The sequence below is a fragment of the Bufo gargarizans genome, chromosome 2 (genome assembly GCF_014858855.1).
Source record: "Bufo gargarizans isolate SCDJY-AF-19 chromosome 2, ASM1485885v1, whole genome shotgun sequence".
Lineage (NCBI taxonomy): Eukaryota > Metazoa > Chordata > Amphibia > Anura > Bufonidae > Bufo > Bufo gargarizans.
Genome location: NC_058081.1, coordinates 545,139,176 through 545,155,864, shown reverse-complemented (window position 1 = coordinate 545,155,864; position 16,689 = coordinate 545,139,176). Strand labels below are relative to the sequence as shown.

Genomic DNA, 16,689 nt, shown 5'->3' with positions numbered 1-16,689 from the left:
ACTGGTGTCTCCGTGTGCATTCCGTTTCAGTATTTCAGTATTTCCGTGCCTTGAAAATATAGAACATGTCCTATTCTTGTCCGCAAATCACGGTGCTTGGCTCCATTCAAGTCAATGGGTCCGCAAAAAAAACTGAACACATACGGAAATGCATCCATATGTCTTCCGTATCTGTTCCGTTTTTGCTGAACCATCGGCCCGGCCCAATTTTTTCTATGTAATAACTGTATACTGTATATGGCATACGGAAAAACGGAACAGAAAAACGGAAAGGAAACGGAAACAAAAAACGGAACAACGTATCCGTAAAAAACGGACCGCAAAACACTGAAAAAGCAATTCTGTCGTGTGCATGAGGCCTAAGATGAAGGATGCTCATATGACCCTGAGGGAAAGTGGAGGGAGGGCTAGACCTGATTGGCTCACAGGCCAACAGACAGCCTAGATAAGCCAATCAGTTCTGCAGTGGGCAAAGAGATGCCCTTGCAGAATGAGCAGAGCGTCAACCTGTGATGGGCTGTGACCGAGGGTGGATGGGTCTTACAGTGTGTCTGCCAGAAAAAACATCTTTGTGAGTCAGGGACAGTGAAAAGTCAATAAAGCTTGTATTCTACTGCCAGGAACAGTGAAGGAAAAGGCTAGAATTACAAAGAAGAAGAATTGTGTGTTTAGAAGGCAGGGAAAGCTGTCAGCCAGGGAGTGAGAAGTGAGGAGCTGAGGCTGGCTTTGCCTCCTAGAACAGCTACAGCTGCTGCAAACCTCAAAAACATCTACCTGCCAAGAAATAACTTTTTTTTTTTTTTTTGGGGGGGGGGGGGGGCATGTTCTAACATAAATCTAGCATTTTAAATCTCATTGAAAACATCTGAAATACTAGTCCTAATTCCATGTCAGGGCAACTCACATAGTTAACGTAATTTTTTTTTATGTTTTAAAAACCGAATAAACTACACAGGGTAGTGGACAAAAACATCACTAATTGATAACTTAACCGCTTGCCGCCACGCTAACGCCGAAAGGCGTCATCGCGGCGGCTCTCCCAGGTCACACTAACGCCAATAGGCGTCATCTCGCGAGACGCGAGATTTCCTGTGAACGCGCGCACACAGGCGCGCGCGCTCACAGGAACGGAAGGTAAGCGAGTGGATCTCCAGCATGCCAGCGGCGATCGTTCGCTGGCAGGCTGGAGATCCGAATTTTTTAACCCCTAACAGGTATATTAGACGCTGTTTTCATAACAGCGTCTAATATACCTCCTACCTGGTCCTCTGGTGGTCCCTTTTGTTAGGATCGACCACCAGAGGACTCAGGTAGGTCAGTACAGTCGCACCAAACACCACACTACACTACACCCCCCCCCCCCGTCACTTATTAACCCCTTATAAACCCCTGATCACCCATGATCACCCCATATAAACTCCCTGATCACCCCCCTGTCATTGATCACCGCCCTGTCATTGATCACCCCCCTGTCAGGCTCCGTTCAGACGTCCGTATGATTTTTACGGATCCACGGATACATGGATCGGATCCGCAAAAAGCATACGGACGTCTGAATGGAGCCTTACAGGGGGGTGATCAATGACAGGCGGGTGATCACCCATATACACTCCCTGATCACCCCCTGTCATTGATCACCCCCCTGTCATTGATCACCCCCCTGTAAGGCTCCATTCAGACGTCCGCATGATTTTTACGGATCCATGGATACATGGATCGGATCCGCAAAACACATGCGGACGTCTGAATGGAGCCTTACAGGGGGTGATCAATGACAGGCGGGTGATCACCCATATACACTCCCTGATCACCCCCCCTGTAAGGCTCCATTCAGACGTCCGCATGCGTTCTGTGGATCCGATACATGTATCCATGGATCCGTAAAAATCATGCGGATGTCTGAATGGAGCCTTACAGGGGGGGTGATCAGTGACAGGGGGGTGATCACCCTGATTACCCTGATCACCCCCTGTCATTGATAACCCCCCTGTAAGGCTCCATTCAGACGTCCGCATGCGTTTTGTGGATCCGATCCATGTATCCATGGATCCGTAAAATATCATGCGGATGTCTGAATGGAGCCTTACAGGGGGGGTGATCAGTGACAGGGGGGTGATCACCCTGATCACCCCCTGTCATTGATAACCCCCCTGTAAGGCTCCATTCAGACGTCAGCATGCGTTTTGTGGATCCGATCCATGTATCCATGGATCCGTAAAAAATCATGCGGATGTCTGAATGGAGCCTTACAGGGGGGGTGATCAGTGACAGGGGGGTGATTACCCTGATCACCCCCTGTCATTGATAACCCCCCTGTAAGGCTCCATTCAGACGTCCGCATGCGTTTTGTGGATCCGATACATGTATCCATGGATCCGTAAAAAATCATGCGGATGTCTGAATGGAGCCTTACAGGGGGGGTGATCAGTGACAGGGGGGTGATCACCCTGATTACCCTGATCACCCCCTGTCATTGATAACCCCCCTGTAAGGCTCCATTCAGACGTCCGCATGCGTTTTGTGGATCCGATACATGTATCCATGGATCCGTAAAAAATCATGCGGATGTCTGAATGGAGCCTTACAGGGGGGGTGATCAGTGACAGGGGGGTGATCACCCTGATTACCCTGATCACCCCCTGTCATTGATAACCCCCCTGTAAGGCTCCATTCAGACGTCCGCATGCGTTCTGTGGATCCGATCCATGTATCCATGGATCCGTAAAAAATCATGCGGATGTCTGAATGGAGCCTTACAGGGGGGGTGATCAATGACAGGGGGGTGATCAGGGAGTCTATATGGGTGATCACCCCCCTGTCATTGATCACCCCCCTGTCATTGATCACCCCCCCCCCCCCCTGGTAAGGCTCCATTCAGACATTTTTTTTGGCACAAGTTAGCGGAAATTTTTTGTTTGTTTTTGTTTTTGTTTTTTCTTACTAAGTCTCATATTCTACTAACTTGTGTCAAAAAATAAAATCTCACATGGACGCACCATACCCCTCACGGAATCCAAATGCGTAAACATTTTTAGACATTTATATTCCAGACTTCTTCTCACGCTTTAGGGCCCCTAAAAAGCCAGGGCAGTATAAATACCCCACATGTGACCCCATTTCGGAAAGAAGACACCCCAAGGTATTCCGTGAGGGGCATATTGAGTCCATGAAAGATTGAAATTTTTGTCCTAAGTTAGCGGAAAGTGAGACTTTGTGAGAAAAAAACAAAAAAAAAATCAATATCCGCTAACTTATGCAAAAAAAAAAAAAATTCTAGGAACTCGCCATGCCCCTCATTGAATACCTTGGGGTGTCTTCTTTCCAAAGTGGGGTCACATGTGGGGTATTTATACTGCCCTGGCTTTTTAGGGGCCCGAAAGTGTGAGAAGAAGTCTGGGATCCAAATGTCTAAAAATGCCCTCCTAAAAGGAATTTGGGCCCCTTTGCGCATCTAGGCTGCAAAAAAGTGTCACACATCTGGTATCGCCGTACTCAGGAGAAGTTGGGGAATGTGTTTTGGGGTGTCATTTTACATATACCCATGCTGGGTGAGAAAAATATCTTGGTCAAATGCCAACTTTGTATAAAAAAATGGGAAAAGTTGTCTTTTGCCAAGATATTTCTCTCACCCAGCAAGGGTATATGTAAAATGACACCCCAAAACACATTGCCCAACTTCTCCTGAGTACGACGATACCAGATGTGTGACACTTTTTTGCAGCCAAGGTGGGCAAAGGGGCACATATTCCAAAGAGCACCTTTCAGATTTCACCGGCCATTTTTTACACATTTTGATTGCAAGGTACTTCTTACACATTTGGGCCCCTAAATTGCCAGGGCAGTATAACTACGCCACAAGTGACCCCATTTTGGAAAGAAGACACCCCAAGGTATTCCGTGAGGGGCATGGCGAGTTCCTAGAATTTTTTATTTTTTGTCACAAGTTAGCGGAAAATGATGATTTTTCTTTTTTTTTCTTTTTTCCTTACAAAGTCTCATATTCCACTAACTTGCGACAAAAAATAAAAAATTCTAGGAACTCGCCATGCCCCTCACGGAATACTTAGGGGTGTCTTCTTTCCAAAATGGGGTCACTTGTGGCGTAGTTATACTGCCCTGGCAATTTAGGGGCCCAAATGTGTGAGAAGAACTTTGCAATCAAAATGTGTAAAAAATGCCCTGCAAAATCCGAAAGGTGCACTTTGGAATATGTGCCCCTTTGCCCACCTTGGCAGCAAAAAAGTGTGACACATCTGGTATCGCCGTACTCAGGAGAAGTTGGGGAATGTGTTTTGGGGTGTCATTTTACATATACCCATGCTGGGTGAGAGAAATATCTTGGCAAAAGACAACTTTTCCCATTTTTTTATACAAAGTTGGCATTTGACCAAGATATTTCTCTCACCCAGCATGGGTATATGTAAAATGACACCCCAAAACACATTCCCCAACTTCTCCTGAGTACGGCGATACCAGATGTGTCACACTTTTTTGGGCAAAGGGGCACATATTCCAAGGTGGGCAAAGGGGCACATATTCCAAAGTGCACCTTTTGGATTTCACCGGTCATTTTTTACACATTTTGATTGCAAAGTTCTTCTCACACATTTGGGCCCCTAAATTGCCAGGGCAGTATAACTACCCCACAAGTGACCCCATTTTGTAAAGAAGACACCCCAAGGTATTCCGTGAGGGGCATGGCAAGTTTTTAGAATTTTTTATTTTTTGTCGCAAGTTAGTGGAATATGAGACTTTGTAAGAAAAAATAAAAAAAATAAAATCATCATCATTTTCCGCTAACTTGTGACAAAAAATAAAAAGTTCTATGAACTCACTATGCCCATCAGCGAATACCTTAGGGTGTCTACTTTCCGAAATGGGGTCATTTGTGGGGGTTTTCTACTGTTTGGGCATTGTAGAACCTCAGGAAACATTACAGGTGCTCAGAAAGTCAGAGCTGTTTCAAAAAGCGGAAATTCACATTTTTGTACCATAGTTTGTAAATGCTATAACTTTTACCCAAACCATTTTTTTTTTGCCCAAACATTTTTTTTTTATCAAAGACATGTAGAACAATAAATTTGGCGAAAAATGTATATATGGATGTTGTTTTTTTTTTGCAAAATTTTACAGCTGAAAGTGAAAAATGTCATTTTTTTGCAAAAAAATCGTTAAATTTCGATTAATAACAAAAAAAGTAAAAATGTCAGCGGCAATGAAATACCACCAAATGAAAGCTCTATTAGTGAGAAGAAAAGGAGGTAAAATTCATTTGGGTGGTAAGTTGCATGACCGAGCAATAAACCGCTAAAGTTGTGGAGTGCCGATTTGTAAAAAAGGGCCTGGTCACTAGGGGGGTATAAACCTGTGGTCCTTAAGTGGTTAATAGTTATAATATTAGGTCTAAATCAGTTTATTTCTAACTCCAGACAGATCCAAACACTTTTTTTTTTTGGGGGGGGGGAAGGTTGTTCAATTTCATTAAACCAGCATATAGGTGATCAGTACACTAATACACAGGGTAGTGCACCAAATTATCTGTGAGTGATATTAAGCGTCAGGCCTCAATTGTCCATTTCTGTTTATTTCTTTCTCTACATGATTGGAATTACCATATTTTTCACCTATCAGATGCACAATTTTTGCCACCAAAGTGGGGTGAAAATGATAGTGCATCTTATAGAACAAATACAGAGGGGTGGACGATACATCACAGGCTGTACTGCATAAGCCTGCGATAGACCGGACATCGATCCTGGCATGTACGATACCTACTGAGGAAGAGGAAAGATCCCAGCGCTTCTATGTGGCATGGATAATGGACAGCCTGGCCGGCAGCATTCCTGCCCATCTGCAGCATGTGCGCAGTGCGCTGCTTGGCGTGCGTCATGTTCACTTTGGCAGCACAGCATAGAAGGAGGGACAGAGTCCCTCCCTCCTATCATGTGGCCAGCACTGCCCCAATGAAAACTGCAGGCTCTGAAGTTGCATTCACCACTGCCACCAATGAAAACTGCAGGCTCTGAAGTTGCATTCACCACTGCCACCAATGAAAACTGCAGGCTCTGAAGTTGCATTCACCACTGCCACCAATGAATATGACGATAATTAAAGGAGGAGGAGGGACTGGGGAGAGAAAAAAAACTGCTGTGCCGCCTGAACTTGTGAGCGTGACGAACAGCAGCAGCAGCCTTCCCTCCTGACTGTCCTGTGTTCCTCAGTATCAGCCCGGGCTGCACTCATCAGGAGCCAGCAGGAAACTCCCCAGTACAAAAGTGATTAGCCTGCCTGAAAATAAAGGCAGGCAAAAACATATATACCAGGCAACCAGCAAGATTGGGGTTAACGTGACTCATTAACCCCAATGTTGCCACTGCCATGTTTTAAACATGAATAGGGGGTCACTTATTTTTAATTTCAGGATGGGCACATGCTTTTGGAGTGGGCCCCATATGCTTCACATTATTAGTGAGTATTATACCTTCTCAAATAATGGGCAACGTGGGGTTAATGTGAGTTACAGAATACAGGCCACTTATTATTAATGTGAGGCACATGGAATGATGGAAGTCAAAATTCATAAGACAGTGCCGATAACATTAATAGTAAGTTACTGTTCATGTACCTCATGCTTTATCCCCATGTTGCCCATTATTAACACACCTTTTGTTTAAAAAAAATGTTTTCCCTATTTTCACCCTCTAAAATCAATTTAATGAAACAAGCATATACATAATCAGCACATCAATACACAGGGTAATGGAAATGGAATATGAAAAAGTATAACATGTGCCGGAGCGGCGTGTTTTTAAATGCACTGTATGTTAAGGATGTCAAACAAACATTTACTCCTAGCAACGTATATCAGTTTCACTCACACATCATTTACTATTGTAGTCATTGTGTTCCAGAGTTTGGGGCGGTGGGAGGAAAAAATAGAAAATTCATAAACAATCAACGAAAAGAGATTACTTTTCCTAAAAATTCAGTGTCCTAGGAGAATCTGAACTGAACCAAATCTCAAGTGGTTTGCTCATCTCTAATTGCTATATGAGCAACTCTGAGACTCACACCTATCTCTAGAACGGAGCCTGCAAAGTAAAGGAGAACGGACAGCGCATGCCCGGCCGCCCTCCATTCATTTATATGGGACCGCCAAAAATAGCAAAGCAGAGCGCTCGGCTATTTTCAGAAGTCCCATAGAAATTAATGGGAAGCTCAAACGCAAGTATGGCCAGTGCTCTTTCCACTTTTATTGGCCTGATGGAAATAGCTCAGCCAGCGCTTGGCTATTTTAAGTAGAACCATAGAAATGAATAAAGGGCAGCTGTGCTTGCATGGTCCACTCTCCTTTGCATGCCTGGCTCCATTCTAGAGATAGGTACGGGTCAGTACAAGATGAGCTGCTTTAATTAAATGAGTGAAAGATTTATTAAAGCTTTGCAAAAAAAACATCCCAGTGTAGCGTTATGCAGTATAGCCCCTTAAAACAGCTGATTGGCAGAAGCTCCATAACACATCCCTGCTCCTGTCTATACCAGCACTGCTCTCCTAAAGCCTGGAGAACTCCTGGATGCAGGGGCAGAACAGTGGGGCAGCTAGAAGTCAATATAAGACCAGAGCACTGGGGTACACTGGAATGGTTTCGCACACTGTGCCCAGCAAAAGCAGAAATTAATTTGTGAGAAGCTCTAAAACTCAGTTACCTTTTAAGGTTTTACTATATGCACATAACTTATCTCTTGAAGCTAACTTAAAATATTTTGTTGCCACACTTTTTATTCCCCACAGGAATAGTTGGAGACTGGAAAAATAATTTTACTGTCGCTCAAAATGAATATTTTGACAAGCTCTACAATGAAGAAATGCAGAATTTCAGCGTGAAGTTTCCTTGGGATACAAGCATTCAAAGATAACAGGCCAACAGGCATTCTACCAATCAAAAGTTCTAGTTTTGAATTGACAGATTAACCTAGTAAAGGAAATTGTTACTTTTCTTAATGTATGAAAAAAATAAATTCAATATTGAAAATAAATGCATGCAGTAACAGTGGGATCCATGTTTGTATGATGAAGCTTCACGGGCGACAGCTAACAGGTTGTTTGGATCCTGCAGCTCGTAGCTATTGATGGCAGGCCTCCTATATTCTATTTTACTGCACACATGGCACACAGTGACAAAAGTTGTATACAAATTGACATGCGCTCAGACTATTCTTCTCTATCTTGGCATTGTGACTGGTTTTGCAGTTCACCCGATTAAGTTTATTAGGGATGACTGCAATACCAGACACAGCCTGTGGACAGACGTGGTGCTGTTTTCAGATACAAAGCAGGTCCTTTTTTCTAATTCTGCATAACCCCTATGAAGAAGTTCTGTACTCTGGACATCCCTATATGTTCTGTCTTCATACACGTTCACACAGTGTGCAATCTGACATTCAGTATAAACCATTCCTGTCTTCCAAATAAAAGGACTGTTTTATGTAGTCTGTTTTATGTAGTCTTATGTAGTTTATTGGTCAACAGGATTGTGAATTGGTAAAACTATAAGAATACAAATGGATTGTATAAGTATAAGGCATAACATGAATTAGCAGAAGCATAGAACAGCATGTATTATACCTAGAAATGAGCCAATTTCCAAAAATGTTTGGGGAAGAATCGCGATAAAAATTGCTATTTCAGGTCTGCATAGAGCCTTTATATGGGTGTAGAACACTGAGCCTTGCAGTGACACACATAGGGAGTGTGCTGGGGTGGTGAAATAATACTGTCAGTATGAAACGCAGATGACAGGCGTCGCTCTTAGAATCACTGCACACTTCACTTATTTGGGTAGTCACGGGGCCAAAACTGACCAAATAACTCAAGTATTAACTCAGCCTTACAGGTCGTTGTCAGTGTCAAGAAGAAGCACGCTCCTTTTACACCGTTGTCAGCTGATTCCACATAGATGTAAACAGAACCTGTTCTATCAAACGCTTAGACAAGTAGAACCCCCCCGACAGAGTGGAGAAGGCATCAGCAGTAAGTTTGTGTTGAAGTCACTGATTATTTTGCCCTTCCTCTGATCCGTCAGAACAATAACCCACAAAAAACGGTTCCTGTCTGTGGAGCATCCGCCTTCACTCGGTCAGCATTTGCTCAATAATCCATCAGTATTGCTAATGCACAAAATAATATTTTAATATTGTAAAATCCTGTGTCTCCCTGATAAATCTGCAGCGTGGAGGCCCCATGTCGGCTTCTACACACTTTCAAAATAATCCTTCAGCGGGGCAAATAGATGCCGGATGACCGGGACGCTCAATGACCTTCAAAGGAGCAGCAGTTCATTTCTGAGATGTCAGTATAGTGCAGGGGGAATCCGAAGACCTGCTCCATCTCCGTGCACCACAGGATGCACTCCTTTTGAATTCCATGATGACTGGGAACCCGTAATGTTTTCACCAGACGAAGAGACCGGGGCCTGGTTGGTTGGTTTGAATATTAATTAACTTTGCGACTCTTCCAGGCTCCAAGCTATCTTTAAGCTTTGTCTTCTCATTGTCTGTAGCTACTGAAGGCCTGTTCATGCCAGGCAGGTTTCCTCAGAAGTATATTAGTCGATGAGCAGCCCATACCGCACTTGCATGAATCTTGACAGGATTCGTCTCCAGGTAGAGAGGAATTGTTTTTTTGGCATGCTTCTACAAAATACTAATTAAGGGGTGCTATATACCTGTTTCCATCAAATGCTGATTGAGGGGTGCAATATACCATCTTCCGCAAAATACTGATTGACAGGTGCTATAGCTATATACCTTCTTCCACCAAATACTGATTGAGGGCTGTGATACATCTGCTTCCACAAAATACTGATTGAGGGGTGTCATATACCTGTTTCCACCAAATACTGATTGAGGGGTGCTATATACCTGTTTCTGCCAAATACTGATTGAAGGGTGCGATATACCTTCTTCCACTAAATACTGATTGAGGGGTGCTATTGCTATATACCTTCTTCCACCAAATACTGATTGAGGGCTGTGATACACCTGCTTCCACAAAATACTGATTAAGGGGTGCCATTAACAGTGGGATGCGAAATTTTGGGCAACCTTGTTAATCGTCATGATTTTCCTGTATAAATCGTTGGTTGTTGCGATAAAAAATGTCAGTAAAATATATCATATAGGAGACACACACAGTGATATTTGAGAAGTGAAATGAAGTTTATTGGATTTGCAGAAAGTGTGCTATAATTGTTTAAACAAAATTAGGCAGGTGCATAAATTTGGGCACTGTTGTCATTTTATTGATTCCAAAACCTTTAGAACTAATTATTGGAACTCAAATTGGCTTGGTAAGCTCAGTGACCCCTGACCTACATACACAGGTTAATCCAATTATGAGAAAGAGTATTTAAGGGGGTCAATTGTAAGTTTCCCTCCTCTTTTAATTTTCTCCGGAGAGTAGCAACATGGGGGTCTCAAAACAACTCTCAAATGACCTGAAGACAAAGATTGTTCACCATCATTGTTTAGGGGAAGGATACAGAAAGCTGTCTCAGAGATTTCAGCTGTCTGTTTCTACAGTTAGGAACATATTGAGGAAATGGAAGACCACAGGCTCAGTTCAAGTTAAGGCTCGAAGTGGCAGACCAAGAAAAATCTAGGATAGACGGAAGCAACGAATGGTGAGAACAGTCAGAGTCAACCCACAGACCAGCACCAAAGACCTACAACATCATCTTGCTGCAGATAGAGTCACTGTGCATCGTTCAACCATTCGGCACACTTTACACAAGGAGATGATGTATGCAAGAGTGATGCAGAGGAAGCCTTTTCTCAGTCCACAGTACAAAAAGTGCCGCTTGAGGAGGGCTAAAGCACATTTGGACAAGCCAGCTTAATTTTGAAATAAGGTGCTGTGGACTGATGAAACTAAAATTTAGTTATTTGGCCATAACAAGGGGTGTTATGCATGGAGGAAAAAGAACACAGCATTCCAAGAAAAACACCTGCTAGCTACAGTAAAATATGGTGGTGGTTCCATCATGCTGTGGGGCTGTGTGGTCAGTGCAGGGACTGGGAATCTTGTCAAAGTTGAGGGACGCATGGATTCCACTCAGTATCAGCAGATTCTGCAGACCAATGTCCAGGAATCAGTGACAAAGCTGAAGCTGCGCCGGGGCTGGATCTTTCAACAATACAACGACCCTAAACACTGCTCAAAATCCACTAAGTCATTTATGCAGAGGAACAAGTACAACGTTCTGGAATGGCCATCTCAGTCCCCAGACCTGAATATAATTGAAAATTATAATTGAAAATTTCTTCCACTAAATACTGAATGAGGGGTGCTATTGCATACCTTTTTTCACCAAATACTGATTGAGGGCTGTGATACACCTGCTTCAACAAAATACTGATTAAGGGGTGCCATATACCTGTATCCGCCAAATACTGAATTAGGGGTGCTATATACCTGTTTCTGCCAAATACTGATTGAGAGGTGTGATATACCTGCTTCAACAAAATACTGATTGAGGGGTGCCATATACTTGTATCCGCCAAATACTGAACCAGGGGTGCTATATACCTGTTTCCACCAAATACTAATTGAGGGGGTGCCATATATCTTCTTGCACTAAATACTGAATGAGGGGTGCTATTGCTATATACCTTTTTTCACCAAATACTGATTGAGGGCTGTGATACACCTGCTTCAACAAAACACTGATTGAGGGGTGCCATATACCTCTATCCGCCAAATACTGAATCATGGGTGCTATATACCTGTTTCCACCAAATACTGCTTGAGGGGTGCCATATATCTTCTTCCACTAAATACTGAATGAGGGGTGCTATTGCTATATACCTTTTTTCACCAAATACTGATTGAGGGCTGTGATACACCTGCTTCAACAAAATACTGATTGAGGGGTGCCATATACCTGTATCCGCCAAATACTGAATCATAGGTGCTATATACCTGTTTCCACTAAATACTGAATGAGGGGTGCTATTGCTATATACCTTCTTCCACCAAATACTAATTGAGAGCAGTGATACGCCTGTATCCACAAAATACTGATTGAGGGGTGCCATATATCTGTTTCCGCTAAATACTGATTATGGGGTGCTATATACCTGTTTCTGCCAAAAACTGATTTAGGGGTGCCATATACCTTCTTTTACCAAATACTTGTCACAACCAGACAGCTGAGAAGCTCTGACAGAAGCCTTTCAGAACCTCCTCCTTGAGTTTTCTTTGTTTTGAATTTCAGTTCCTCATCTCGTTAGCCTCTCTCAGCTGTCATGTAGTTGGACTGATTGCATCCCTTTAAATTCCTCCCCATAATGCATTAGTGTGTGGCTTATACAACTTCCTGGAGTGTGTGTGCATGCTGATCCTATTTTCCAGCCTTCTACAAGATAAGTGCTGTACATTTATTTGTGATTTTCTGTTTGCTGGATCCCAGGTGACCCTGACTCCCTCTGTGTCTAGTGTAGGGAGCCGGTGGTCGTGTCCCCTCACTATTGTAGGGTGTTCAGGTGGTATATAGTCGAGGTACGTGGATATGCGATCATCCACCATTGGGATTTTCACATAGGCTGAGCAGACAGGGAGAGAGCCAGGTCTGATGCAGGGGTCTCCCTTTTGTTCCTTAGTTTTGGATCCAGTGAGTCATATATTCATTTTGCATTGTCTTGTTTCCTGTACACCTTCCGTGACAATACTGATTTGAGGGCTGCGATACACCTGCTTCCACAAAATACTGATTGAGAGGTGCCATATACCTTTTTCTGCCAAATACTGATTGATGGGTGCTTTATACCTTCTTTCACTAAATACTGATTGAGGGGTGCTATTGCTGTATACCTTCTTCCACCAAATACTAATTGATAGCTGTGATACACCTGTATCCACAAAATACTGATTGAGGGGTGCCAAATACCTGTTTTTGTTAAATACTGATTGAGGGGTGCTATATACTTGTTTACGCCAAATACTGATTGAGGGGTGCCATATACCTTTTTCCTCTAAATACTGATTGAGGGGTGCTGTTGCTATATACCTTCTTCCACTAAATACTGATTGAAGGGTGCTATTGCTAGATACCTTCTTCCACGAAATACTGATTGAAGGCACCTATATACTTGTTTCTGCCAAATACTGATTGAGGGGTGCTATATACCAGTTTCAACCAAATACTGATTGAGGGGTGCCATATACCTTCTTCCACAAAATACTGATTGAGGGTTGCTATTGCTATATACCTTCTTCCACCAAATACTGATTGAGCGCTGCAATACACTTGCTTCTACAAAATACTGAAGGAGGAGTGCCATGTATCTGTTTCTGCCAAAAATGGATGGAGGGGTGCTATATACCAGTTTCTGCAAAATTCTGATTGATGGTTGCCATATACCTTCTTCCACAAAATACTGATTGAGGGGTACTATTGCTATATACCTTTTTCAACCAAATACTGATTGAGGGCTGCGATATACCTTCTTTCACAAAATTCTGATTGAGGAGTGCCATATACATGTTTCCGCCAAATACTGATTGAGGGGTGCTATATACCTGATTCTGCCAAATACTGATTATGGGGTGCCATATACCTTCATCCACAAAATACTGATTGAGGGGTGCTATTGCTATATGCTTTTTTCCACCAAATACTGATCGAGGGCTGCAATATACCTTCTTCCACAAATACTGCTCTTCTATACGGACTTAGGCAGAGGGTCATTTAGAAAACAGGCAGAGGAAGATGCAGACTGTTCAGCAGGGATGATAGGGTTCGGGCAAATGCACCAGGCCGGAGCCTAAGTGGGAGATTATAGAAGGCCTGTACGATAACTTCAAAGGGTGCACCACAGTTGGTTGAGTGGCTCACTCAGCCTTCCATTTCTGCACCCTCCACATCCTCTGCTGTTTCCCCCCGCAAATACACCACCACCACTACCACCACTACCATAGCTCCTCCACTCAAATCAGAGATTTTTTTTTTCATCCATTCCCAGACCTTACCGATTCACAGCTATTTTTGGCATCGGATGAGGAAGAGGAGGTAGCAACATCCGCCACCCAGCAGTCTGACAACAGTACCCAGATCAGCCCAATTAGGGTGGTCCCAGCTGTTGCTGCCTACCTTGAGATCTCTAATGTCAGTGGTGGTGAAGGTGACGATGATGACGTGTTGATGGGTGCCCACAAGAGAGTAAGAAGAGAGACGGAGCAGCAGATAAGGAGGAGAAGGAAGAGAAGCAGGCAGAACTCGCAGTGCACAGGAGGCAAAAAGCAGACTGCAATTGTATCTGGAGCGAGTCATCCACCATGCACGGTCACATCTTGCACTCACAGGATGCAGGCACACGGTTCCGCAGTGTGGGCTTTTTTTTAACATGTCAACTGCTGATAATAGTGTTGCCAACTGTAGCCTTTTCTGTCAATGCATAAGTTGCGGTAAGCGAAAACACTCACCTAGGGACACACGCCTTAAGAAGCCCAGTGGGCGCAACGTTGTCAGAACCCACAAAGCCACACTCTCGGCGCTCCACGTCCAGCCTCTTCTTGGTCTCCTCATATTTGTCCTCCACTCCACCTTCCACCATGCCATCGTCGCGTTTATCTGACACAAGGCAGGCTTCTGTGGCCCAAATGTTCGAGCGTAAAAAAATTGATGACACTGGATAATCCTCGTGCCCAAAGGCACACGGCTGGCTTGTCGGAACTGCTAGCCCACCAAATACTGCCATATAAATTGGTGGACTCGGAGGCCTTTAGAAAATTTGTGGCCATTGACACCCTGCAATGAAAGGTCCCCGGAAGGAAATTTTTCTCCTAGAAGGGCATCCCTGAACTATACAAAGATAGATACATCTGATCACAGAGACGTGGTCTAGCAAACACGGGCAGGGAAGATACATAACATTTACTGCCCACTGGGTAAACCTTCTGACGGCTGTCAAGCATGTAACCCGTGGCAACCTTTTGAATTTGCTGTTACCGCCACGGATTGCATTCAGGACTGCCTCTTCTTCTCCTCCTCCTACTCCATCCTCCGTCTCCTCCTCGGCTGACTCCTCCTTTTCTACTACTACCGCTTCTTCCGCTGCAACCCCCAAGCTCCCTAGAACCTATTCGACATCCCAGGTGAGACGTTGCCATGCTGTGCTGCGGCTGTTGTGCCTGGAAGCCAAGAGCCACACTGGTCCTGCAGTCCTTTTAGCTCTGCGGTCGCAGGCCGATCAGTGGCTAACCCCGCTCAATTTGACAGTTGGTAAAGTGGTATGGGACAACGGTAACAATCTGCTAAGCACGCTGAAACCGGGAAAAATGACACACGTGCCGTTCATGGCACATGTCCTGAACTTAGTCATGCAGCGATTTGTTGCAAAATACCACGGGGTCCAGGACATCTTGCGGCAGGCCACGAAAATCTGTCGACATTTTAGAAGATCTTACACAGCCATGGCTTGCCTTGCTGATGTTCAGCGTCGAAATCACTTGATCATCAAAAATATGTGGAAATTCACAGCACTCTTCCATTTGTGAAAAAAAATCCAGTCTTTTATTTAACTAAGCAGCATAGTGACAGTGACGTTTCGACTATGTCTGGTCTTTATCAAGCACTGCTCAATAAAGACCAGAGATGGTCGAAACGTCGCTGTCTCTATGCTGATGATTTAAATAAAAGACTAGATTTTTTTTCAGAAATGGAAGAGTGCTGCGGACTTCTACATATTTTTGGTACATGTCGGGACCCCCAGCCAGGATCTCTACCCGCTAGCACCACCTTTCCTACTAATGGTAGACACTTCTTCCAATTGTTGGAATCTGTAGTGCTGCTTATCCTGTATTATTCTACCACTTGCCAGTCAGACGTCTGATTTGTGACTGCCCAACGCGCTGGAACTCCGTCTTGTATATGCTTGATAGGCTGCTCCAGCAGAAACGTGCCGTTAACCTGTACGAACTTTGCGGCAGGACAGGCCCTGGGGAGCTTTTTTTTTTTTTTTTACCGTGCCAGTGACTGTTCATTCTGCGGTCATTTGATGAGATAACTAAACTGGTCAGTCGCAGCCAGGGCGCAATCAGTGACATTGTACATTACGCCTTCTTTCTGGAGTGTGCATTGCGTTGTGTCATTGATCTAGCCATCGAGGAGCAGGAGCTGGAAGATGATGAAGTCGCAATGCTGAATGAATTCCCAGGGGGGCTACTCCATCTGAGACAAGTCAGCAGGAGTCTAAAGAGGAGTCAGAGGAGGATGGTGGCTGGTGGGAGGAGGAGAAGGAGGAGGGCCAAGAAGAGCAGGCTGTCAGTTGCTGGGGGGAGGAGACCGAGGACGACATTCTGCTGTGCGATGAGCAGAAGCCAGGCCACTCCACTGCTTCCAATTTAGTGCAAATGGGGGACTCCAGTGTTTAAAGAGGGACCACCGTATAAAAAGCATAAAGGTCCAGGACCTGTACTGGGTGGCAACGTATTTAGATCCTCGGTACAAACACTAAATGGCGGACATGTTACTAGCATCACAGAGGGCTTTCAGAATGCAGCATTTCCAGGCCTTGCTGTGAGAGATTCTGAATTCTGCTGTTGGGGCACTGGCAGAGGAATTTCCACCCACAGTAAAACCGGTGCGGGAACCAATCCTACCGCGCCTGGAATAAGAGGGCAGTTTGAAGA

The 16,689-nt window shown here is 44.2% G+C and overlaps 1 protein-coding gene across 3 annotated transcripts in view; it reads left to right on the top strand.

Moving 5' to 3' along the window:
• LOC122926652 (sulfotransferase 2B1-like) overlaps positions 1-8,053 on the top strand; it is a 98,582-nt gene extending 90,529 nt beyond the window's left edge. For all 3 annotated transcript variants that reach the window (XM_044278084.1, XM_044278085.1, XM_044278086.1), the window contains one exon: positions 7,792-8,053. In XM_044278084.1, the coding sequence (XP_044134019.1) occupies positions 7,792-7,916 (125 nt within the window). In that variant the 3' untranslated portion in view covers positions 7,917-8,053. The remainder of the gene's footprint in view (positions 1-7,791) is intronic.
• Positions 8,054-16,689: the final 8,636 nt, after the last annotated feature.